The sequence below is a fragment of the Rhinopithecus roxellana genome, chromosome 8 (genome assembly GCF_007565055.1).
Source record: "Rhinopithecus roxellana isolate Shanxi Qingling chromosome 8, ASM756505v1, whole genome shotgun sequence".
Lineage (NCBI taxonomy): Eukaryota > Metazoa > Chordata > Mammalia > Primates > Cercopithecidae > Rhinopithecus > Rhinopithecus roxellana.
In genome coordinates this window covers 38,123,269-38,150,415 of record NC_044556.1, presented here as the reverse complement: position 1 = coordinate 38,150,415, position 27,147 = coordinate 38,123,269, and the positions used below count along the sequence as shown (strand labels likewise).

The following is a 27,147-nucleotide window of genomic DNA, read 5'->3' as shown; positions in this document are numbered from 1 at the left end:
GTTCTTCTTTGTAAGACTGATGATATTATTCCAAGCATTTCTGGTCAGCGTTTCTAACTGGTGCCATCAACCACACCCAGTTACTAAAATCTGTGACACTAATATCCAGTATGCACAACCTTGAGAGAGGGGGAAGAAAGGAGAGAAAATGCTAAGATAAGCTTGTAGTAAGCTGGAGGCTGGGAACTAAACGTTCAGGAGCCTATTCCAGAAGCCAAAGAGTCATCAAAGAAAGTGGGAGGGGAGTCTGACTGGAAGGGACCAGGAACAGGTTAGGTTGGTCAAGAGGCAGGGAAAGCCTAGACATGACCTGAGTTCCAACAGAGTAGAAGACAAGAGGAGGCTTCTTGGAAAGCAACTGCTGTTTGGCTGAGGCTAAAAGTCAAGCTACATTTGAATCACCTGTCTGGAGGTCACCTTGCTTTATTCTTAGTCTTAAAGTGATGTAGACCAGCTCTCCAAGAGAGAAAGGGAGGCTCCTGACACAGGCCTAAGCCATTCTTTCCATCAGGGTAAGAGTTCATAGAGGGGAGGAGAAATTCATCAGGGACATGGGGATTGGAAAAGAGGGGACAGAGGATTCTGATAGAGCCCATTGCTGCTTTAGACACAGATGGCTTAGGTGTTGCTTTAGCCATTCTACTTCCTTACCTTCACTCCATTCATTCTTCAAATGCTCTCAGCTGGCTGGGCGTGGTGGCTCACACCAGTAATCCCAGCACTTTGGGAGGCCGAGACAGGTGGATCACGAGGTCAGGAGATCGAGACCATCCTGGCTAACACAGCGAAACCCTGTCTCTACTAAAAAATACAAAAAATTAACCGGGCTTGGTGGTGGGCACCTGTAGTCCCAGCTACTCGGGAGGTTGAGGCAGAAGAATGGTGTGAATCTGGGAGGCAGAGCTTGCAATGAGCTGAGACCATGCCACTGCACTCCAGCCTGGGCGACAGAGCAAGAGTCTGTCTCAAAAAAAAAGAAAAAAAAAAAAATACTCTCAGCCATCTTCTCACCTCTACCCAATTCTCAGCCTCAGCTATGAGGTTACAGGATATCTTTTCTGACTACCCACTTACTTTTATGAGGACTAGTTAGTGTGAGTGTGTATCAGTATGTGCAAGTATTCTCATGGCTTTCCAACCCCTCTCTCACCTGTGCTTGCAGCACTCACCTCTGTGGTAACAACTATCACACTGCATTTTGATTCTTTAAAGGATCCATAGCCCTTGCTAGGCCGAGAGCTTTGGAAGATCAGTATCTTTGTCTTATTCATTTTGGGATCCTCTGAATTCACATTATTCTAGAAAAAATTCGATAGAATCTTAGTAAATTCTGCATGGTCTAACAAAGCCTTATACTTCTGATGGTTAAGGGAAATGGAATTCCATGAAATGGAAAGAAGTTAATCTTGTTAAGAATAAATCGCAGGCTCATTGACTCTCAGGCTTACAGCATTTATTCATAATCACCACCACCACCACAATCACCATCACCCTCACAACTAAGGCTTGAGTACAAATGTTTTTCCCAAGTAACTCCCCAGATGGACCAAGGTACAGCACTCCCACACTCACCTGATGTCATACTGTCTCAGCCAGTGTGGACTCAAGCTTGAGACCATAGTGAATCAAGGGCTTAAGTTTAAGAAATCCTCTTGAGGCATCAGAATAAAGAAGAAGCCTTTAAAATGATAAAAGGGGAAGAAAACTAGAATTCAGCAACAGGGGTACTTCCATCAAGAAGTTGAAAATACTTCTGTGATGTCATTTGTGATTGAGGTTACTTTACACAGTGAGATGAATTTCCTTCTTACTTAGGGCTCATTTATTCTGGCAAACTGCACTGTCTCTAGAGGGCATGATTATAAGTAGCAGTGAGTTAGAGTGAAAGGCCTTTTTATTTCGGTTTGGAGTTTTACATGTCTTTTTCTCTCTCTTGTCCTCCCATTTCCCTCTGTTTCCTGCTTTCTACCTGCAGTTCATAAAAGTGTGGTGAAGTGGTCTTCTCTCGGGCATTTGAATGCCAGTCAATTCCAACTTCTTGTGGGGAACTATGGGTTTAAATAATATTAAATAATACCTATCTAAATAATATCTACTAAATTATTATCCCATCAGGATTAATTGACTTTCTACTCTCTACATCATTTAAAAAGAAGATTCTTCAGTGTGCATCTTGAAAATGTCTCTCCCTTCATCTTTATTTTTCCCCTTAGACTACAAGGCTTTTGAAGAAGCAGCTGAACACTTCCAGCCTTACATCAAATTCTTTGCCACCTTTGACAAAGGGGTAAGTACCTACGAAACCCCAATGTGAACAGTTTTGTAGGCATGAAGAATTAAAGTTTGAACTTGCCACCACTCTTTCTTTTCTTGTAGCAACATTAACTATCCTCCCTTGCCTCTTTCTCTAGAAGGGTTAAGAATTATATCACTAAATCACTTTTGGATTTAAGATGAGTACAAAGATGACTAATTCAGAGGATGTAAGAATATTTTTAAAAACATCCAAGGAAAAGTGATGGCCCACCCTTATCTTCTCATACACTGAGATAGGAAGTGTGTGGGCCCAGAGTGTGCCAGCCCACTGAGCCACTGCTTCCTTTTTCCTTAGCAGGTATCCTCTCCCTTCCTGGGGTTGCATACTTCCCCTTCTACTGGGTCAGGATGGGGAGTAGAATGGGAACTCCTCTGTGATGAGTTCAAGCAAGTGTTGTGTAAAATACGAGAGGAAGCCAGTGAGCTGGAGCAGGGAAGGGGCATGGTGGGATAAGACTGCGTTCAGTTCTTGTATATGATGAACCACTTCTGTGGACGTGGCCCTGTCTTCAAGCCTATGATCCAGAAGAGTGATCTATAATCCAAGTATTATAATCTAAACTTGAAGAATGTTTATTCTAATTAGTTGTATTATAGTTGGGAAGGATCTCGAGCAAGAATATTTTAAAAACTATCATGTATTAAGTGTCTGTTATGGGCCAGGTGCCATAGCTCACACCTGTAATCCCAACACTTTGGGAGGCTGAGGGGCATGGATTGCATGAGCCTTGGAGTTGGAGACCAGCCTGGGCAACATAGTGAGACCCCCATCTCTACAAAAAATACAAAAATTAGCTGGGTGTGGTGGCACACACTTGTGGTTCCAACTACTCGGGAGGCTGAGCTGGGAGGATCACTTGAGCCCAAGAGGTTGAAGCTGCAGTGAGCTGTGATCATACCACTGCACTCCATCCTGGGCAATGGAGTGAGATCCTCTCTCAAAAAATAAGAATATAAAAAATAATATATTCAAAAAAAATTTTATGTACCAGAGTCTGTGCTAAGAAATCTTTGTGCCAGAGTGTGTGCTAAGAAGTTAACATGGATTTTCTTACTTCATCCTCTCAACAGTCACATAAGGGAGGAATTAGTATCCTCATTCTACAGAGGATGAAACTGAGGTGCTGAAAGATTAGGTGATTTTTTCATGGTCATGTAGTTACTGAGTTGAGACGCTTGCTATAATCTCAGACCAGCCTGACTTCAAAGTCAGTGCTCTGTCCTACTTTACTCCAGAGAAAGAAGCAGTATATGCAAACTGCGTGACTGGTGTTTGGCACACAGGAAGCATTCAGTAGTAGTTAGCCAGCTATGAGCACCATTGTTCATAAGAAGGCAGTCATCTAGGCCCAGGAAGTGGGAGGCTTGGATAGGACATTAGTAGAGAAAGGGAGGAACAGAGAAGCCGAAACTGAATCCATTACTGACATATGGTTCTGATGGAACATTTGGTTCTGATGGACTAGGTGTGGCTAAAGTGGCTCCTGGGTAAGAATCCAGCTGAAAGGAAGAGAGAGGCAGGCCAATTAATTTGGCCAAGCAACAAAGCCTTAGTTTTTAGAGGGGTGGTTCAACGTTGAGCTCAGTGTAGTATCTGTTTGTAGAAGTGCCTCCTAGTGCAACTGTATAGCTTCTTGCCTGTGGCCCATGAAAAAGATGAGGTCAGGCTATGATTAAAAATTCAGAGAGATGCTTTTTTAAAACTCTGTAGGACACTGAGTCACAAGTTCCAGCGTTCACGTAGCCTTGTTGGATTTCAGAACATTTAAAAAGACAAAGGCACACAGAGCGGAGAGCACTGAGAGGACTCTGACGCCATTTGGTGCTTAAGAACTTGCACCCGTCAGTTGGGGTGGAGAGGGTGTCCAAGGGGAGATGGTGGGGTTCAGAAGGCATGACTGCACCCAGTAGAGCCTCAGTGGTGTCCAGCAGGGAGTGCTAGGACAGAAGAGGGGAAAAGTAATAAATGTGAAGTGGCTGAAAGGACCTGTTTGTACAACACACCCTAAGGAATCTCAGAGAGACCTGGAGGTGCTTTGTTGAGGTCTGAAACCAGGAGAGTCAAGGGACAAGAAAGCACTAATGCAGTTACAAAAATGCAAAAAACAACTGGCACTAGCAAAAGTGGATGTAACAAAAAGATCTGGCCATTGATGAGGTGGTGAGAGAAGGCCTCAAAATAACTTAAGATAGCAAGTCTTGGCATCAAGACAGCAAAAATTATGAAGCTACTGAAAACATTAGGAAATCTAGGAAGAAGAATCTATTGAGAAACATGAGATGGAGTTATGAATTCTATTTTCTAAAAGTTGGGGAAACATTCAACTGGAAATGTCTTTAATTAATTCAGTCATTCATTCACTCAACAAGTATTTATTGAGTGCCCTTTACGTGCCAGGCACTCTTCTCAGTGCCAGGGACACAACATTGAGCAAAGCAGATTCCTGCCCTTTAGAATTTAAAGTTTAGTGTGGGAAAGAGAAGATGGAAAGACAGAAAATTACGAAGTAAACAAACCAATAAATACATCATGTGAGTTGCAGGACTGTAAAGAGGGTGAGATGTCATGGCTGCTGATGTAAATTTGGCGGTCAGTAGTTCCCAACCACTACCCATATTAGTATCCTCTGACAAGCTTTTGAAACCATTAGTCTCTGGGTCCCAGCCCTGGAAATTTTAATTTTTTAGGGTTGTGGCAGTGTCTGGGAATCTGCGTTTTTGAAAGCCTCCCAAGGAATTAAAAGGGTGTTCCGGTTTGGGACCAGTACTGATCTATTGATACTGATCCTAAATCAAGCCACAAGAAGGCAACCTCTCTGAAGAAGCAGTTAGAGCAAGAAAGTGTCAGAGGGCCAAGGATGGTTCCACTCTGCTGTACCTCACAGCCTGAAAAATATCAGTTCCTATAATCCCACATCCCCTCCCACTGACCTGTTCCTTCCTCTGTCTGAGTGAACAATGAGATGAAAAATCACTTTCTTTTTAAAATCACACTGGAGCCAAAGGGAGCTGTGACTAAACAAAGTTAGTGGAGAAGATAGATGTTGGGAAGACCTAAATTCAGTAGTGGCAAAAACCACTACTTTTGGTGAAAACTGCGACTACTTTTGCACCAACCTAATACTTGAGTTGGTTTCATTGGCAACAACCAAACTGGCTTGCGAACTAGAGGAAAAATGACCTGTATCAAAATTCATACACATGCACTTGTCAGAAAATCGGCATTGTACTTTGTAGTTTTCTTATCTTTGTTAAAATCTATTCCAACTAGTTAACAAATAAAAGCGTGAAAGAATTCATTTTTATGGACCTATTTGGTTCTTAATAATATAATTCATTCTTATATAATGGTAATACCCATGAACCAGATCTCCTCCTGGAATAATGCCTTGGATTCAGTAGGCCCCACTAAATACTTACTGAATAAATGAATGAATAAAAGCTTCAACCAATCAAATCCCCTTCAGTCCTTACCATCCAAGACAGGAATAATAAGAATGAAAGAGGGGGTCAGGCGCAGTGACTCATGCCTGTAATCCCAGCACTTTGGGAGGCTGAAGGGGGAGGTGGATCACTTGAGGTCAGTAGTTCGAGATCAGCCTGGCCAACATGGCAAAATCCCATCTTTATTAAAAACACAAAAATTAGCCGGGTGTGGTGGCCTGTGCCTGTAATCCCAGCTACTCGGGAGGCTGAGGCAGGAGAATCGCTCGAACCCGGGAGGTGGAGGTTGCAGTGAGCCCAATACTGTGCCATTGCTCTCCAGCCTGGGCAAAAAGAGCAAAACTCCATCTCAAAAAAAAAAAAAAAAAAAAAAAAAGAAAAAGAAAAAAGAAAAAAAATGAAAGAGAGGAATTCTCTGAGATACAAGATGAGGGCACTCCATGATGGTGGTAGGGAGACAGTGAAGAGATCCCTGGGAAATTTTACTCAGCATTTCGAAGACTTAAATTAAGGATGCGACAATCCAATTTTTACATTCATAGACAGCACTGTGGCCCCAGACATTGGCATTCAGGAACTGGAGACTACCACCACCACCGGGTGGGTTTGACTTCTGGCTCTGCTCCCTCCAGATATATGATCCTGACAAATTTCTTACCCAAATTGTGCCTCAGGTTCATCATTTGTAAAATAAATATAATAATCATTCTTACCACATACAATCAAAGTGAGAATTAAACAAAGAATCAACCTAAAACACCTGGCAGCAGTGCCTGGCACATGATAAGCACTCCATATGTTTGTTATTATTACTGTTTTCATTCTGATCACTTCTCCTTTCATGGAAACAGTCTTCTGATTCCTAGGATATATAGTAAGTGAACTCAGAAAACCAGAATTCAATGTCATTTTCTAGCCTACTCTGGTTCCCTGCTTCATCACCCGCTCATCTATATCACCCCCCTACCCCTGAGAAGATGGAAAAGCAGTTAGAAAAAAACTCCACGTCTCCCTTTCTTAAAATTAACCTGACAACAAAAAAGAAAACATGGCCTGTTTTCTTTATCTCTGAGTAGGATGCTGGAATTTCTTTCCCTTAAGTACTATATAAAATGCCTTTCGGAATATAGTGACCTGGAATTAATAGCAATTGATGACAAAAACCATATGGATATCAGTGTTTCCTCAGAATGGACCTCCTTGTGTAAGAGCTTATGCAATACCCAGCTCCTCCTCTTCCCCAGTTAGTTGCAGCCGGCCTGGGTCACGGCACCATGGGTTACCACCACAGAGCATCGGCTCTTGGGCAGTTCCTCTTCAGCTTCAAGAGAACCACTGTTCATCCCTGTGCTTTCTTGAACCACAGCTCTGAACTAGAAAAGAATGGCATTTGGTTTTCTATAGAGCGTTGCACATTCCAGGCCTCTCAAATCATTTCACAAACAGAGGTCCTGAGTTCAGCAGCCGTGCAGGCAAACAGCAACCATTCTGCCTTGACAACACACTGAACATGTGGCTGCTTTAATCCAGAGAGAAAATGTCTTCCAGGCTATGGGCTGGCTCTCTGAGCTCCTTATCTGTTATAAGATGAGCAAATCATCCTGGCTTACTGGGGTCTGTCCAAGTTTTAGTACTGAAAGTCCTGCATCCCAGGAAGCCCTTCCAACCAGAGCAAAGCAAGATGGTCAGTCACCTCATGACCGCTGACAAACTGGGCGGCTCCCAAAGTCTGACAAACCACAAAGCAAACTGGGTACTGAGAGATTTAACTGTAGGGCCAGCACTTCAACCTAAATAGCAATTAGGGTTATGAGCAAATCAAGGACAGGCTAATGAGTTGGGTTCTGATTCTGAGTACCTATACGCCTTAAGGATCTCCATCAATTGCTTGTTTATCAACATTGGTTCCATTAAAACCACACAACCCAGGATAGTAAATATGCTCCAATGGCATTTGCTTCCCATCCAGCCCTGGCAAATGCAGTAGAGTGATGGTGATTGTAGAATTAAACTTCCCACTTCTTATCTCAACTGCTCCCTGCCCCGGCCTGACCTCCATTTGCTAGATAAGTCTTTTTCCTTCCTATCTTTCCTTCTTTGATCACAAAAGAAGATTGGTCTAGCCAGGCCTTGAGTGATGAGTTCCTATCACTTCAACATTGAAGTTAAAACTGTACATTTGTTTTTATGTCTTTGCCAGAAAACATACACACTTAGATGGATAACACATTGCTATTCTAGACTAGCATCTAAATAAACTTTGTCTTATTTCTAATGGTTACAGGTTGCAAAGAAATTATCTTTGAAGATGAATGAGGTTGACTTCTATGAGCCATTTATGGATGAGCCCATTGCCATCCCCAACAAACCTTACACAGAAGAGGAGATTGTGGAGTTTGTGAAGGACCACCAAAGGTGCCTGAGATAGCATGTGGGGGCTGGGGGCCTGGGATCTGGGGAATGGAGAGGAGCCTCTCTGTGCTACCATTTCAGACCTGCCAAGAGCAACAACCTAGTTAGTACCCCAGCAGTACAGAACTCAGTAGTATGGCTTTGTTGATCAGTGATGACTAGCAGGGACATGATTACTTCTGAATGTAAGTCTGCACCTGCAAGCAGGGTTTGATAAATCCCTCAGTCAGCAAATCCCCTCAAAGCCAGGGCAAGATATAAATAAAATTCTGTACTAGAAATGATAGCAATTTAGTGAAAGTTCCTGTATACCAATAACCATGCCCAGTGTTTTAGGGAAACTATTTTATCTAATCTCCAACCTTACAGGGTAATTATTATTCCAATTTTACAGATCAAAGAATTGGACTCAATAGTTAAGTAACTTAGCCAAAGATGAACACTCTATGCATAGGACTTCTGGGAGAGGAATGCTTGATACCACTTAGTGTAGCTCTAGCATGAATCAGCAAACCTTTTCTGTAAAGAACAAAATGGTAAATCTTTCAGGTTCTGTGGGCCAGATGGTGTCTGTTGCAACTACTTAACTCTGCGGCTGTGGCATGAAAGCAGCCATGGATCATGTATAAACAAATGGGTGTGGCTGTGTCCCAGTCAAAGTTTATTTAGGAAAACAGGAGGCCCTGGCTGAATTTGTCCCACCAGCTGTAGTCTTCTGACCCCTGCTCTTGAGGGAGGGATGATATGGGAAAAAGGAACATGGTAGTGCGCTCACTGGCTTGTCCATCTATCCTACCTGACATGTGCACATGTGTGTTCATTTTACCTGGAGTACTGTGATCGCCCTCACCTGGACAGTCCTAGTTCCTTCAGGAAGGCAGTACTTGGAGGAACAAATATTAATATGTCCAGCACTATTTGCCAATATTCGGAAAGAAATGAAACTATGAGCAAAATATAGATCCTGTCTGCTCCCCTAAATATCCCTAAAGGACTTTCAATGGATACCCCGGATGATAAAACAAAGGCAGTTTTAACCTACAAAATCCGAGATTTCCTGTTTTCCCCCTCAGGGTTCTTATTCCAGGTCTGCTGTGGGCTCTCTGGAGTGGTGGCTATCTGTGAGGAGGGAAATGGCATCTTGCCTGGGAATGAGCTGACCCTGTGCCCTCTGACCCATTGTTTGTAACAGACTTTGTAATCCTTGGATCAGTGGGTCTATGAAAAGGCTGAGAGGCTTAGGCCCAGCTTGCTGTCTGACACAGCAGAGTAGAGCTGGTCTGTTTCCTTAGGAGATAAGTGGGTTTTTAGGGTTCTCCATGCCTTAAAGGAACTAGCATCTCATTTTACATTTCACGATGCTGTGGCTGCCGTATCTGCCACAGTGACCCCTACTCAAGGAAGCTCCTTTATTTTTTCCAGACCCACTCTACGTCGCCTGCGCCCAGAAGAAATGTTTGAAACATGGGTAAGAAAGAGGCAAATTGTCTTTGCCTTGTAGAGATGAGTATAGTCCCCAAGAGCAGTGCTTCTTAGATTAAGTCCCTAAACTCAAACCAAGCTTTATTTGGCTGAGGTGGATGTCTAGGTGAGTATTTGAAACACAGACAGGTTGGGTACGAGGGCTCATAACTGTAATCCCAGCACTTTGGGAGGCTGGGGTGGGGGATCACTTGAGTTCAGGTGTCCAAGAGCAGCGTGGGCAACATAGCAAAACCCTATCTATCTCTACAAAATATACAAAAAGTAACTGAGCATGGTGGCATGTGCCTGGAGTTACAGCTACTTGGGAGGCTGAGGCAGGAGAATTGCTTGAGCCTGGGAGGTCAAGGCTGCAGTGAACTCTGATTGTGGCGCTGCACTCCAGCCTGGGCAACAGAGCGAAACACTGTTTTAATCAAAACAAAACAAAACAAAAATATGGACAACATCATGCTCAATTAAAACACAGTTCTTCATGGATCAGTCTAAGCCTCTTTGGTACTACTCACTAGGCAAAATTGCTCTTAGGGGCCAGGTGCGGTGGCTCAAGCCTGTAATCCCAGCACTTTGGGAGGCCGAGACGGCCGGATCACGAGGTCAGGAGATCGAGACCATCCTGGCTAACACGGTGAAACCCCGTCTCTACTAAAATACAAAAAACTAGCCAGGCGAGATGGCGGGTGCCTGTAGTCCCAGCTACTCGGGAGGCTGAGCCAGGAGAATGGTGGCGTGAACCCGGGAGGCGGAGCTTGCAGTGAGCTGAGATCCAGCCACTGCACTCCAGCCTGGGTGACAGAGAGAGACTCCGTCTCCAAAAAAAAAAAAAAAAAAAAAAAAATTGCTCTTAGTTCATTTCCCACAGTGACTATAGCTTCTGTTCATTGACCACCAGAGCCGCACAGTAACACAGTGGAAGGGACTCAGGCTACAAAGTCATAGAGACTTGGGTTCAGGTCCAGAATCTGCCACCTAGTAGCTTTGTGTCCTACGTCAAGTCATGTGGCCTTTCTGAGCTGTCTAAATTTCCTTATCTAGAGTTGGGACTTTCTATAAGGATGAATGATATGAAGAGTTCAGAATATGGTAGCTGTTTTTTTAAAAAGTATCAACTGAAGGCACTGGCAAGCAGCTGAGCCAACTTGTCCTCTAGGTCTGTGTCATGGATAATATGTCAGGCAGCTCAAATAGTGTTAGATGGAGGGCCTTGGAGATAAACCCCCAACCCACACCTCAGCTTTGTACAGAATTTCATAAATAACAAAGGCTGTGGAGCATTTTTCAAAGCATTTCATGCATCCTTTTATTTGGATCTTCCAACAGCTCTAGAAAGTGATGTAGAAGAAGTATTATTAATTAGTTGGGCATAGGGGGCACACCTGTAGTCCCAGCTACTTGGAAAGTTGAGGTGGGAGGATTGTTTGAGCACAGGAGCTTGAGGCTTCAGTGAGCCACGATAATGCCACTGCACTCCAGCCTGGGCAACACAGCAAGACTCTGTCCCCCAAAACAAACAAAAACCAAGTACTATTTCAGCCCCATCTTACATAGTCAGAAACTAGTGCTCATACAGATTAATCACTAAAGGACACATAACTAATAACCATTAGTTCTTGGAACTTAAATACAGGCCATCTGGAGCCAAACCTGGTGTTCTCTGCAGAATGCCTCCCCAGAGTGACTACGTCCCCACAAGGGGCCATTTGGGGTGAGGGATGGGGAGGAGGAGAAAGGAATTAACATGGAAGTATTTATCTATTTAATTATTTGAAGTGATGGATGAACAGAACCAGGGAGTAACTTGACACTGTTTTACTGGTCTGTAACTTACTTGGATGTTTGAAGGTAAAGCAAACATTTCACAAGATACCAAAGGGTAAATAATCCAGTCCAGAGGAGTGGACTATTTAATAACAACTCAGCACAATAGAAACAAACTTTCCTAACATTTAAACCTTTCAAAGATATTAAAACGGTCTTATCGCTAGGCATAGTGACTCATGCCTGTAATCTCAGCACTTTGGGAGGCCAAGGTGGGCAGATCACTTGATGTCAGGAGTTTGAGACCAGCCTGGCCAACATGGTGAAACCCCACTCCTACCAAAAAATGCAAAAATTAACTGAATATGGTGGCAGGCGCCTGTAGTCCCAGCTACTTGGGAGGCTGACGTAAGAGAATCACTTTCACCTGGGAGGCAGAGGTTGCAGTTAGCTGTGATTGCACCACTGCACTCCAGCCTGGGCAACAGAGTGAAACCTTGTCTCAAAAAAAGAGTCTTATTAATATATTTTAAAATGGTGATAGCAAAAAGGTATAATAGTGCTTTAAAATAATATTTTTTTAAAAATATTGTTTTTACTTTTTACCCTAAAATAATTTCAGATGTACAAAAGTTGTACAAAGAATTTCATTATCTCTTTACCTAGATCTCCCAAATGTTAACATTTTACGATGCCTTCTATCTACGTAGATACATAGAGAGATAGATGAGAGAGAGAGAGAGAGTTATCAAAATCAGGAAATTAACACTGATATAAGAAGTCTATTACCATTATTCAGATTGGCCAGTTGTCCCACCAATGTCCTTTACTGCAAAAGAAAAATGTCTCTGTTTCCTGGCCCAGGATCCAATCCAGGATCCCACACTTGCATTTGCCTGTGTTTCTTTTTCTTTTTCTTTTCTTTTTATTTTTTTTGAGACAGATTCTCCCTCTGTCACCCAGGCTGGAGTATAGTGGCTCCATCCTGGCTCACTGCAGCCTCTGCCTCCCAGGTTCATGTGATTCTCCTCCCTCAGCCTCCCAAGTAGCTGGGATTACAGGTGCACACCACCATGCCTGGCTAATTTTTGTGTTTTTAGTAGAGACAGGGTTCCACCATGTTGGTCAGGTTGGTCTTGAACTGCTGACCTCAGGTGATCCTCCCTCCTCGGCCTCCCAAAGTGCTGGGATTACAGGCATGAGCCACCACGCCTGGCCTGCTTATGTTTCTTTAGTCACCTTTAATTTGGAACAGGGTCTTGGTCTTTGTCTTTCATGACACAAAATACCACTTTAAATTGAGAGTCATTATTGATGTTCTCTTCTGCTATGGCTTTATCTTCAGCTTTTTTCTTTGTATTGTCTTTCTTCCTAAGAGGCACGTCTCAATTACCTAGGTTCTAGGAAGGGAGGGAATATAACACTGTGGACCCCTTCTCCCAGTTCTTTCCTTCCTGTCACAGCAGTATCACACCCAAGACCATGGTGTTTTGTAGATGGGGAGCCTCTGTCCTCACATATCCCACACTGCTGCAGAAATACTCCCTGTTGACACATTAGAGGCAGATGTTCAGACAGGAAGTTCAGTGTCTGGTTTCATTGGAACTCATTCTCTTCTTTCTTTTCACTTAATGAATAAGATAAAATACAGCCTTTTGCAATAATATAAAATAATGGTGATGGCTCATATTTTCCACATTAGTGCATATTGAATTGTTCTCTACTTGGGGAAGAGCAGTGCATTGAATTTAACCAGGTGGAGAAAAGGGCAACTGAAATGGTTTATTCCTTCCCTCACCATTCTGGAACAGCCTCATGACTTACCCAGGAGCCCTAACCAGACCTAGTCAGCCCCTCATTCAAGTCTCCAACTAGAGAGGGAAGGCAGGACAGGCCCCTCCAGTGTCACCTTTGTTTCCTTGAAAGGGAGAAACAAAAATCAGTGCATCCAAAGGACCTCTGAGGAGCCACTTTCCATACCTCCTCCTCTCCCTGTGCCCCTTGCAGGTCACTGCTCTGAAGAGTGGCATCTCTGTGGGCCTCATGGCCACAGCAACTTAAACCACAGATGTGGCTGTGGAAAGTGACCAGCTAGTGAACTTCAAAGTCTTTGTCTCTGGCCAGGCAACATGGCTCATGTCTGTAGTCCCAGCACTTTGGGAGGCTGAGGTGGGCAGATCGCTTGAGTCAAGGAATTCAAGACCAGCCTGGGCAACATAGTGAAACTCCGTCTCTGCAAAAAATACAAAAATTAGCTGGGTGTGATGGTGCGTGCCAATAGTCCCAGCTACTCGAGAGGCTGAGGCAGGAGGATCCCTTGAGCCTGGGAGGCAGAGGCTGCAGTGAGCCAAGATGTGCCATTGCACTCCAACCTGGGAAACAGAGTGAAACTCTGTTTCGAAAGAAAAAGAAAAGTCTTTACCTTCAACATGCACTTCCCCAGACACTGAGAAGTATTTAAATAAGATGGGAAAGCCAGCTAGGACTAAAACAACTATTGATCTTTCTCTCTCTCTAATTGTACAGGTTTTTAAGATGCAGGCCATAGAAAACACATCACATATGATTACTAAAGAAACTGGTGCCTGGTAATATTTGCTGTGTGTACATTGGAAAGCTATTTATTTATTTTAAATACTCAAAGAATGTCAAGCTGTCAAAAAGAGACCCGGTGCTGATCTGTCATTCCCCTTGGAGATCTCACCCTCCATCTAGCCAAGTGGCCCGCTAGAGTCCTGGGGAACTGCCCACAGGGAAGGGGAGTCAGCAGTTTCTTCTAAAAGAAGCCTCCCTCTATTGCAACAGCAAAATACTTTCAAGATGGGGTCAGAGACCCCCAGACAAGCATCTAGGTCACTCCATTGCACCTTAAATAGGGAGCCTGCTTATTTTAACCGCATTTTTTCTTTGCATCTCTTCATTCAACATGAGAACAAGCATTCAACAGAGACTGGAAGGAAACTGAGTAAAATATTAAGTGGTGATATATGCGGTTGGCAGTTAATTGATACGCATAGTTTCTTCTTGGTGTACCTAATATTTTCTAATTTTCTTCAGTGAGTAAGGTTTTTATTGCCATACTCCTTTTTTGAGTCTATAGGCATTAAAAAGAACCTCTGTGCTAAGCAATGAGGTTATAAAAATGAACATTGCTCTCCTGTCCTTAGGAGCTCAGGTTGAGTAGATGAAACAGTCTAGCCAACCCAGTATGCTCACTGCTGCAACAGAGGGGCATACAAAGTGCTGGAGGATCCAAAGGAAGGGATTCACTGAAGTAACTCCAAAATCTCCAGTTCTTTGGGAAATCTTGCACTCAGTTACTTTATATACAGGTCTCTTTCCAGCCTCTTTCAACTTAAGAGCCATTGATCCAAGTTTGCAACATCTTCTGCAAACCCTGCAGGGGGCAATAAATTCATGGAGCCTGTTCTGCTGGTGGTGGTGAGAAAGAAAGAGTACAGGTTCTGTGGTCTGAATGTTTGTGTCCCCCTACAAATTCATACATTGGAAGCATAGCCCCCAAGGTAACGGTGTGAGGAGATGGGGCCTTTGGGAAGTGATTAGGTCTTGCGGGCTCAACCCTCATGTTGGGATTAGTGCCCTGATAAAAGATGCCCCAGAGAGCTAGCTGGTCCCTTCCACTGTGAGGATACAGCATGAAGGCAGTGTTTCTGAGCCAGAAAGCAGGCCTCGCCGGACACCAAATCTGCCAGTGCCTTGACTTCCCAGCCTCCATAACAGTGAGAAATACATTTCTGTGGTTTATAAGCTACCCAGGTTTTGATATGTTGTTATAGCAGCTTGAATGGACCAAGACAGTGGGCTTTGGGGCCAGACAGAACTGGCTTGAATCCCCCTTCTGTCACTAGTAGTTCTGTGGCCTTAGGTAAGTCACTTTGATTCTTCAAGCATTCAATAAGAGTAAGACTTTCTTACGAGATTTTGAGATAATGTTCTTACAAAGTAAGTATGGAAAAAATAGCAAATAGCAGATATTGTTGCCACTTCAATAATTGTTATTTTAAGGCCGAATCCCTTCTTTCAGTGAGCTTGCCATCTAGTTGAGGAGGGAAGATTCATGCAATTAAAAACAGAATTTCCAAGACAATGTAACCTAAAGACCAAAAGAGAGATCTGAGTAGCAAAGGCTGTGAGATTCAGAGAAGCCCTGGGGGTTCCCAGCCCTGAAGTCAGCACAGCTCTTCCTCCCCTGTGCAAGCTGTGTTCTCACTGAGTAAGCCCGACTTGCCGGCTTGCCCATGGGTTCCTACTCTGTGAGTTTATTACTTGAAAATGCCTGGCACCTAGGGCTGGCCTGCTTCCTTGTAGATGTGGAACGCAGGTCTGCCTGCTGAATCTTTGTGACGCACACAGAGAAAGGCTCTTTCCCTTAGTGACAGTGCTCCCTCCAGGGGCCATCTTGGGTCTGGGGAGTGACAGCCGTATTATGAGCAGCCTCTTAGAAAACAAATATGGATTCTTAATTCTAAAGCCAATTTCCAAATGCGTTCTAGCAGGGCACACAGAAATGAAGCCCGCTTCACAGAGTTAACAGCGCTCACTCCCATCTGATGGCAGGAGACAGAGACACAGGCTAGCCTAATGAGAACTGATTGGGATATTCTGTCTGGCGATAATAGCAAATGTAAAACAGTGAAACCTCGGACTCCCCTTCTGGTTGCTGTCGGATTGGTGTAATAAGCCGGCACACACAGGCACACACATGCGTATATCTGTAAAATTAAATTCCCCAGAGAATCTGACCAAGGCAATGCCCACTCTCTTGTTTTTAATAACAATAATATTTTCCATTTAATCTTTCTTAGAATTTGTGGAAGTTTTGTCCATTCCAAACTCAAAGGAAAAAAATTAGCATTTAGATAGGATTGCACCAGCATTAAAATCAATTGAAATGGAACCAGAGATCACGGGAAGGTTGAGACGCCTGGAGGTTTTTCCATAGGATGATTCTGATATGACATTCAGAGTGCCCAAAGCATACCTCTCCCCATGTCTCATCATCAGTATGCACTCGGCTTTGTCCTCAGGTGCCTCTTTCTCACACATATTCCTCTCCAAGTCTCCTGAGAATCACTTTTGTGACAGCAGAGCCCCTTCCAAGCTCCAGCTCCTCTTTCTCCAGAAATAATCATTGCAAAGGAGACACAAGGCATAGGGTCCTTGCTGTCCAGGGTGTAGAGACATGAAATGCCCCTCGTTTGCCCCATAGACTTAAAATACTCTCTTTAGGTTCTTCTTCCTGCCCCTGCCCCCACAGCTATACCCACTTTTCTCAGTCACACACCCTCAACTTTCCCTACATTCAAATTCCAGACAATTCTTGCAGCCTCAGAAATGCATTGGAGGCCTATGCTGACTGGGCAAGGACTTCAAGGAAGTCACCTAGAGGTCACAGACAGCAAAGTGTCCCCTACACACTACACGGGTTCCGTAGGCAGGGACCTAATAGGGAAGCTCAACGGTTGTCTGTGATTCTTGTGTGGACAACACCAGCCCACATCCTAATTGACCTCAATGATTCCTGTCTGCCATCCATTTGGGGATAGTTTCAGGATCTGTCCACAGCATTCAGAAGCCTCCATAATCTGGTGCATCACTGACTCTATCTGCCAGTGGTAAATTCTTGAAACAGAGACCGACAGCTGCTTTTACTGAGCCGCCTCTAGAGCCATTGTTGCCCTCAGATCTCCTCATAAACCAGACTCATGTTCTTTTTCATTTTGCCTTTTGCTGTCGCTCTCCTGGAATCACCAGACCACAGGAGTGAGGCTTATTTAGTGCTAATGTCTTACGTGTGGTTGATATTTTCCTGTCTCGCAAACTCATTTATCTGAGTCCCTGGTCCAAACCCTATGCACTCCTGCCAGTTGCTCCTCAGCATTCCTTCCTTAATGTGAGCCCCACTGTACTCCTCTGTGCCTCTGTGTTCATCCCCGCTTCCACACTTCTCCCTACCTCTCTTGTTTCCATTCCAGCTTCTGAGTCCCTGTCCCAGGCTCAGTCCTTTGAACCCTCCAGCTGGAAGTGTAACTTTGGATTCTTTTCTCATACAGGAAGATGATTTGAATGGGATCCACATTGTGGCCTTTGCAGAGAAGAGTGACCCAGGTAGGAAATTTTCAATCTGCTCTTTTACAACTTTAGCAAGAACCGATTTCTCACCTTTTTCAGCCCTCACCTTTCTCTTCTCTCATGTCCCATCCACAATGCAACTGCAAGATATTGGGCACCCCCTGGTGGCACCCATTAAGTATGAGTTTGTTTTCAGTTGTGCACATGGCTAAGAGAAGAAAAGGTGTGAACAAATCAGAATGTTATAGACTACCAGGTTCCTACACCATTGCACAGCAATGGACCAACACACTGAGTCAGTGGGATTTGCAGCAGAGAAAGAGTTTAATAATCACAAGGTTGCCAAATGGGTAAGGGGAGGGACTCTCAAGCCACAAATCCAATTCTTCAAGGGGTTCCGGGCAAGGGTTTTTAACAGGGTCATGGAAGGTTGAGGGCCTGGAAAATTGGGGTCATCGATTGATCTGGGTAAGAGGATGAAATCATGAGGATGTGGAAACTGCATTCTTCCATAAGTCAGCTCCTTGCTCAGCCTTTTAGACCAGCTGATGTCAGTAGTTTTATTGGTATGCAGAACCTAAAAGAGAAACTCAAATGGAAATCTTATTGTATTAGTCAGTTCTCACATTGCTGTAAAGAAACACCAGAGACAGCATAATTTATAAAGAAAAGAGGCTTCATTGGCTCACAGTTCTTCAGGTTGTGCAGGAAACAGGGCAGTATCTGCTTCTGGGGAGGCTTCAGGGAGCTTTTACTCATGGCAGAAGGCAAAGCAGGAGCAGACATCTCACATGGCAGGAGCAGGACCAAGGTGGTAGGGAGGTGCCACACACTTTTATATAACCATATCTTGTGAGAATTCACACCAAGTGGGGCATAGTGTTAAACCATAAGAAACCACCCCCATGATCCAATCATCTTCCACCAGGCCCCACCTCTAGTATTGGGGACTACATTTGAACAGGAGATTTGGGTGGGGAACACAGATCCAAACCATATCATTTTTAATCTCACCATGTCTTAAATTTTATCTATAGAACAGAGAAGGGACAACGAGTCTTGTGACAAGAGCTACATTATCCTGGGGTAGTACACAGTGACCAGAAGTGGGCCAGAGGGCAAGTCAGCTTCACCATGGCTGCTGATGGTGTGGGAAGCCTAGCGGGATTTTATTTTTTTCTCCAATTGATTTTATAAAATGCTTTTGGAGATGCTTTCAAGAACCTCAAACATTCTGCTTTGCTGCCCAAACACAGAAAGGTACACTGGGCACTGGGGAGGATATTAAAACATACCAGCTTTACAGGGTGTGTGTGTGTGCATGTGTGAACTTCTGTTCACATTAAAAGTTTATTTACCAATTTTGCCATTGAGCCTATATCAACCACAATTCTACCTGAAAATAGGATAAATGTATACTTTGATCCATAAAATATTGTCTGTGCTTAGGAAGTGAAGTAGGAAACATTCCCCTAAATAATGAGAACTGGGGAAAATAAGCAGCTTATTTTAAAAGTGCAAGATGACCCTGTAAATGAATTTGTAACTTTGTTTTTGGAACTTGGACAGCTTTTCTCTGGTTTCATTCTTTTCAACACCAGTGGAGAGTGAAGTGCAGGCAAATTAATTTTGCAGGTAGCAATTTCCTATGGCAGTACTCTGTGAGATAGAGAGTCCCCAAAAGAAAGTGGAAGCACAGATTCTGAAGTGCATTTTGGAAACCCTGAGACAACCCAGAATGTAACCAAAGACAAGGGAATGTAGACTTTCATGGTACTTGCTGGGGACCTCAGTCTCTTATGCACTCACAGGGAGAGATCTAGAGATGGTTCCACTGGACAGATCAGGAAACAGCCATTTGGAGAAGTTAAAAAAAAAACTGCCCAAGAGAACACAGTTAGTGGTAGATCACGAAGAGTGAACAGATCTCCTTGTTCATCAATATACAGCTGATTCTTGCACAATGTCTTGACACATGGTAGGTGCTCAATAAATATTTGTCTGGCAGATGATTAGAGAGTTAGATAACCAAACAAGACCAAGCCCCAAACTCTTCACTGGCAGACCAGCTTTTCCTTCCCTTTTTTGGCAATACACTAGTAGCCTCCATAGTTTCTTATAGAGTGAAACCCACATTTTTTATCATATAATTTGTAAAATCAAGATATAATCCATATACCATAATAGTAACCCTTTTAAAGTGAAGATTTCAGTGGTTTTTAGTACATTCACAAAGTTGTGCAAACATAATCAGTATCTAATTCTAGAATATTTTGAAAAACAGCCATTAGCAGTTACTCCCATTTCCCTCTCACCCACCTCTGCAGGCAGGAATTACTTACTATCTCTACAGTTTGCCTATTCTGGACATTTCATATAAATGGAATCATTTACTATGTAGCCTTTTGTGTGTGACATCTTTCACTTAGCATGATGTTTTCAAGATGTCCCAATGATATTGCACGTATCATTCCTTTTAAGGGCCGAATAATATTCCATGGTATCAAAACCAAATTTATGTTCTGAATTATCTGAGCACTCTGTTGGCTTTTTCATTTTTCAGCATGATCTAGCCCTTGTCTCCACCCCCTCAAAAAAAGCCAGTGTGGTTTCAGTGGGTTTTCCACAGATTCTGGTCACCACTCTGCCCCGGAGGAGCAAATAGCAAAGGAAGCCAATTGCCTAAGGTTTACAAGCTATAATCAAACAGAATTGGATCCCTGGTGTTATGTGAACAGAGATGCAGTTGCCATAGGCAGCAGCCTGCTGGCCAGACTCCAGAGGGCTCCTTCCCCACCTCACCTGCCCCCTTCCAGGATTGTGGGGAAGCCTGTCTGGCTCTTTGGAACAATAGAACAAAGAGGCCTCCCCGAAGTTGCAGGAACCTGTTTGACGGAGATTGCTGCTGTAATGAATCAAGCTCCAGAAACTACTTCCACCTCCTCCCTGCACAAATATCCCTGGGCCTGAAGCTGTGCCTTTCCCCAAAAGAGCCCAAGCTGGGGCTTGTACTGGGAAGCTGTAAGCACGCACTGAGGTGAGGGGAGAGGGAGGAGTAGGAGCTCTAGAAGCATCTTCTGTGAGCAAGGGCCTTGCCACTCAGGGTTGGAAGAGGGAAAGAACTGTCTGTGAAAGTCCCTGACTCTGAATTTGTGGTTAATCAGTGATTTACCTGCAGAGCACTGATGTGTAACCTGGGGCAATGGGCCTGACTGCAGGACTAGGAATTTCATTCCTGCAAACAGTCCCTCTGCATTCCTTTGCTCTTGCTAACAAGTTAGACACGGCCTTTCGCCCCAACGAAACACCTACCCCACCAACCCAAGGAAGAAGATCATACATTCAGGAAAATAATACAGTTCTTCTTAAAGAGCTAACATTGAGGAACTGTGCTAGGAGCTTTATGTAGATGACCTCATTTAGCACCTAAAGCCACTCTGTAATATGTGCATGATGATTATTATTCTAGTATCAGATGAGGAACATGAGTTTTAGAGGTTAAATAAGTTGCCCAAATCACTCACTGTACCTAAGCCAAGATTCAAATTCAAGCAGGCTGTCTTGACCTCTAAATACATCATGACTATGAGGGAGATGATGGTGATTGTCACTTACTGTATACTTATATGTACACAAGAACCCCATGAGGAAGGCATTATTTTTATTACAACTGAGGAAGCTGAGGCTGAGAGAGCTTACCTCACTGGGAAGCATAAAGTTGGAATGACGCTGAGGACGTCTGGCTTCCCAGCCCACACCCTTAACCACAAGGCCCTGCCATAGAGTTACATGAAGTCGTCAGGGTAGCAACTCTGAGTGGCATGTAAGTCTGTAGCAGGGCCTTGTGCTAAGTGATCATTTGGTCCTCCTTCCTGCCTCTCTATTGCCCTTCACCATCTTCTCCACCTCCAACATTTGAAAGACAAGAAAGCGGAGACCCAGGGCAATGCAATGGCATGTTTGAGATCACAGGGTTATAGGAATAGTGGAAAATCAAGCTTAGATTTCCCAAGGGCCCCTTCTGTGCACAGTCCACCCTATCACACCAACTCCAAACAATGCCCCAGCCAGTGCAGGCTCTGAGCATGTGCAGTGCTGCCTCATGTACTGGGGAAGGGGGCACGAGCAGGCAGAGCAGGGGGAGGTGAGAAGAGCGCAAAACCACCTGGAAGCTTGAGAGCCTAGTCAGTGAATAAAAGTCTGGCTTCCTCCCACTGTCCAGGTTTGGGATCTAAGATTATACAGCAGCAACAACCACACGTCCCAGTGATCCAGCTGCCCCAACCACTTTCTTCTCCCAACAGTTCTGACATGACCCTCATGGCCAAGAACTGGAGTTCACCCCTTGTAGAAAGCTGAGGGCAGGCAGCAACCCTGTACTCCCACCCCTACCTGCCAGGAGGCAGGGTCTGCTCTCCTGGCCCTAGAGCCTAATCGCTGGATCTCATCCCATGCCCTCAGGCAGGCCTGGCTGGGAAGGACATTTCCTAGCCCTGCGCTCTTGCCCATTGCCTGGTGGTGCCGCCAGTCTTCCTCCAGCTCCTGCGCTCAAAGCACCCGCCAGAGCCGCTCGTCTGACAGGTTTGAAAATGAACAACTCTCTTCCTCACCACCCCTAGATGTATCTGTGTCAGGCTGACATCTTCTTTATAACATGTGATGAAAGATTTGCAAAGCGGCATTTCTACATGAGTGCATGCTGGATGGATATCCTCAAAGGGCACTGGGAATATTAGCACTAACAAGCTGGAAATGCAAGGACAGGCTGCTGTCTGTGCATGTGGAACAGAATTAGTGATAGGCCCTGGAAGGAATGTCTTCAAGCTCTGTTCCATACAAGCTTCCACTGCTTCAGGTTCTTGTAAAAATATTTTTGAGACCCATTGTCTCAAGTAGGACCACTAACTGCCTCTTTGAGCTTTTGATTTTAAATTTGGTTTATCAAATGTAACATTTGGTTCTTTCTTTCTTTCTTTTTCTTTTTTTTTTTTTTTGAGACAGAGTCTCCCTCGATTGCCCAGGCTGGAGTGCAGTGGCACCATCTCTGCTCACTGCAACCTCCACCTCCCGGGTTCAAGCGATTCTCCTGCCTCAGCCTCTTGAGTAGTTGGGATTAGAGGCATGGGCCACCACATCTGGCTAAGTTTTGTATTTTCAGTAGCCTCCCAAAGTGCTGGGATTATGGGCGTGAGCCACTGTGCCTGGCCTGGTTCTTGCTATGTGTTGAATGTTATTCCAAGCACTTAACAAGTGTCAACATATTTAACCTTTGCAACAACCCAACGTGTTAGGTGCTGTTTTTATCATCTTCCGCGGTGTACAGATGAGAAAATAGAGGGACGAAGAAGTTAAATAATGTCCCCAGCTCACATGGCTAATCAGTGATAGAACTGGGATTCAAACCTAGCAGTCCAGCCCCAAGTCTGGGCTCTGTAACCACCAGCTTAAGCTTCTCTTCATCACAACACCACGTCATTTGACTTTTTCACCAATTCCGGGATCTTAGGGCCAGAAGACAGGCAGAGAAAGAGGGCTGTGGTAAGGAATGGTGGTGTATTCACATGTCTCAAGTGCCGTCTCACAGCCGTGGGGCCCAGACAATGTCCCCTGTCCTACGCAGATGTTTGACTCTCACAGGTGACTTCTTGGCAATTCCATCTTGTGAGAGGAGAGCTCCCGGCCTTGTCTGTCCCTCTGAGGTTTCCCAAAGGGTCCAGTTCAGATGCTGGGCTGCTTTTTGAGAATTTCATACTTACCGAATGAGCTCTGGCCTAGAGACCAATAAGGCCTTTCTGAGAGAGGACCTGTCCTATACACCCTTGTGTCTCAGCCCCTGGCTCTGGGCTTAAGATGTTGTGGGAACTCAAATTATACCTGCCTGATGAAAACAGACAAACAAACAGAACCCTTATGCCTGTAATCCCAGCACTTTGGAATTGCAGGCAGGTGAATCACAAGGTCAGGAGTTCGAGACCAGCCTGGCCGACATAGTGAAACCCCGTCTCTACTAAAAATTGAAAACTTAGCTGGGCGTGGTGGCGTATACCTGTAGTCCCATCTACTTGGGAGGCTGATGCAGGAGAATCATTTGAACCCAGGAGGCAGAGGTTGCAGTGAGCCGAGACCACACCATTGCACTCCAGCCTCAGTGACAGAGTGAGACTCCATCTCAAAAACAAAAACAAAACAAAACAAACAAACAAAAACTCCTCCCGTCAAAGTAGTGGAAAAAAAAAAAAAAAAGCCTTGAAATGATTTAACAGTGTGATGGGAGTGGAGGAGAAAAAGGAAGAAGACAGAGGAAGTCTTTATGAGGCCCTTCTGCCTGTGTCTCCCTACACACTTTACCCAACCCACACGTTGAGAGCATCTCATTATATCAACATGCCTGAGAGGTCATGTGGCTGCTGTTCTCTCCACTTTCAGAGGAGGAGACAAAAGGGGAGCGGTTAAGCGACCTGTGCAAGGTCTTTAGACTCCAGACCCAGTGTCCTCTTTAGACACAACCTCTAAGCTCTGTGGTTCCAGCCCCGGCCATTTATCTGTCCACCTGCCACACAAGTAAGGGCAGGACCCCACTCTAAGAGCTTGGCCCTCCCAAGCTCAGGCCTCTCCTCACAGGAGCAGAGACCCTGAGGCCCAGAACTTCCCATGGCATGGAGTCAGGAAGGGTCCCTTTCAGTGCCTTTGTGGAGTGAGCACAGCCAGCGTGCTGGGGGCCTGTTCGCTCCTAGGCCGCTGCTTGGTCTGAGACACATGAGCCTCTGCCGAATGTGGCCTTGGCTCCTAACTTGGCTGTGCCTGGCCTGGGACCGGTCCCCTAGGGCTTGGTGAAGGCTCATTCCCATCAGTCCCTGCCAGGGAAACAGGAGAGGATAATCACCAGTTTCTCCTCCCACAAAGATGTGATTCCCAGAGGCCACTCGCTTGCTGTGAGAAACCTCCTGGTTCAACGTGCATCCCTTGGCTCTGGGTCATGGTCTCTCAGGACTTCAAGCCTGAGTGGCAGGAGAGGAGCAGTTCTCACAGCTCCAGTACATCCATCTCTGAGACACCAGTCCCACTCAGAGCCATCCCTGAGTTAGCCAACCCATCATACTGCAGCTGCTGGGAGGCGAGGGCTTGGCAGCGTGGTTTGAAGGAGGGGAAGGGACTCTTCCATGGGAAGGTAGAGGCCAGCCCGCCAGCCCTGGCGCTGACCCCATGGACAGTTTCCTCAGTGTCCCAGCCCCTGCCTCCCTGATGTTGAAGCTTTCACACTGGGCTTAAAAATCTTAAGCACAAACTCGAGAAAGGAAGATGGCAGCAACACTGGTAGGAGTGAGGAGACCTCAGAGGGTAGGAGACAGTGGAAGTGGCTCCAGACGTGCAGACTTAAGACCTGAGTTCAACTCTCAACTCTACCATTTGCTGCTGTGTGATGCTGGGCAAGTTATTTGCTCTCCTTGGGTCTTAATTCCATCCTCTTTAAAATGGAGATGATAAAATCTTCCTAACCTCCATCAAGATGAGTTGTAAAAATCAAATGCAAAAGTACTCAGTACCCAGTAAGTGTTCAATAGACACTCAGAAAATAAAGGTTGGAGCAGCGTGATTATAGACTTTCTGCATGTGGAGAACAATGTCCTGTGTCCTGGTTGGGCGTGGTGGCTTTCGCCTATAATCCCAGCACTCTGGGAGGCTGAGGTGGGAGTATCGCTTGAGCCCAGGAGTTCAAGACCAGCCGGGACAACACAGAGAGACTTCATCTTTACAAATAATAATTAAAAAATTAACTGCGTGGTGACGTGTGTCTCTGATCCCAGCTACTTAGGAGGCTGAGATGGGAGAATCACTTGAGCCTGGGAAGTCAAGACTGCAGTGAGCCGTGATTGCACCACTGCATTTCAGCCTGGGGAATAGAGCGGGACTCCATCTCAAAACAAAACAAAAAAGAACAACGTCTAGTGTCCATAAAGGAAGAAATTGGGGAGTAAACGTCATGTGTATAAAAGGAGATTTCAATTGGATGCAAGGATAAGATTCTTGGCTGTTACAATGATCAACTCTGTAGTCAGCCTTTAGCAATGCCGAAATGTCTCAGTCCCGGAAATATTCAAAAGATACAAATGTTTTGAGTGGGGGCTATTCACCTACCTGGATGTTTGGAATGTCTGGGTTGCGGGGTCTCTTCTCATTTTGAGAACTGATGCTTTTCTGATGACTGCAGAGACTAGTCCTCTACTTGCTATGTCTAGATAACTATTAGCCTACACATCTCTGAATAGTATTTCCCCCTTTTTCTCTATATACTTTTTTGAAGTATGGGCTATCTTTCTGGAACATGCATGACCACAGTCTTGAAAGACCTCCAAGCCATGTCTACCACTGATAAAGGAAACATTTACTCATTTTAAACTCAGTCATTCATCCATGTAATTTTAACAGTGGACTAGTTCTTGCTTAACATTGAATTACTAAAGTGAAACGTGGCTTCCTACACCTGCCTTCCTGGTCAAAAAGGGAGGATCCACAGAGAATGTTTCTGATTTCCAGGGGACCTGCCAGTTTTACAAAGAAACAGAGGCTCTCTTTGGAAAAAATTGAACTTGTAACTTACAATTTTAGCAACTGAATACATGTGAGACCAGGTTAGCTACCTTAACTCACTTTCACAGATTAATGAGAATCCATTTTAACAGGTCTGCACTCAAGGCTGGAGTCTGAAGAGGGGAGAGCCCTGGAGGCTCGTAAGCCTTTGATCAGGAATATCCACACAAGCTAATGCCTTAAAAGCAAAGGAATTAAACCTTTTCCTGACCCAGTTATCAAGGCAGGGTTCTCGTGGTCACACCAGCTGGCACAGCCATCCCTGAAGTCTTTGGTCACAGAATCAGCAACAGGAGCCGGAAGGAACTGCCCCACGCTGTACTGTCTTGTGATGTAGTTTTCTGTGGGCATGTTTTCTACCACGTGGATCCAAGACTGCCTCCACCCCACTCCCGGTGCCCAGATCACTGAACTTAATACCGATGTGGTAAATGAACAGAGGAACGGCCAGGCTTAGGGAGTTCCAGCCAGCTTCCTTGCCTTTGAATATAGAATGTTAGGTAATTTAAGTAAAATAATGGCTGAATCTTACTCTATGCCAGGCACTGTCCAAGTGCTGCAGAGAAACTGATGCATTTAACTCACAACCACCCAGTGAAGTAGATGCTATCATTGTCATCATCCCTGTTTTACAGATGAGGAGACAAACATTAAATAACTTGCTCTAAGTCACACTCTAAGGGTACATCCAGGACCTTGGCCAAGGTCATTTGGCCCCAGAGTCTGTGTGTTTAAGGGCTATGCTGGGTTGACTCCCTGAAGAATGGGCTCTGTTCCATCATTAAAAGTATTCGGGGACACAGACATTGTCCATTACAGAATTCATCACCCTGAACATCAGAAACCTGCCCTTGGATCTAGAGGAAACTTTTTCAGCTTTAATGTCAACCTTATTTATGAATTTATTCTGGGGATGGTTTTTAAGATTGCTTTGCTTCTCCATAGACACAAAGAATATTCTCCTTACAAAAACCTTTTTATTTTTTTGAAAGTGGGCTGTAAGCCACACTTCTGACTTTGCTCATTTACATAAATACTACAATCCATTTGATT

The 27,147-nt window shown here is 44.6% G+C and overlaps 1 protein-coding gene across 2 annotated transcripts in view; it reads left to right on the top strand.

The window, feature by feature from the left end:
- CASQ2 (calsequestrin 2) overlaps nucleotides 1-27,147 on the top strand; it is a 69,830-nt gene that overhangs the window by 34,167 nt on the left and 8,516 nt on the right. For both annotated transcript variants that reach the window (XR_004058974.1, XM_010367910.2), the window contains exons 5-8: nucleotides 2,214-2,287; nucleotides 8,045-8,175; nucleotides 9,595-9,640; nucleotides 17,487-17,541. Coding sequence is in view for 1 of the 2 variants with exons in the window: in XM_010367910.2 (XP_010366212.1) it covers nucleotides 2,214-2,287; nucleotides 8,045-8,175; nucleotides 9,595-9,640; nucleotides 17,487-17,541 (306 nt within the window). In the remaining variant the exon portion in view is untranslated. The remainder of the gene's footprint in view (nucleotides 1-2,213; nucleotides 2,288-8,044; nucleotides 8,176-9,594; nucleotides 9,641-17,486; nucleotides 17,542-27,147) is intronic.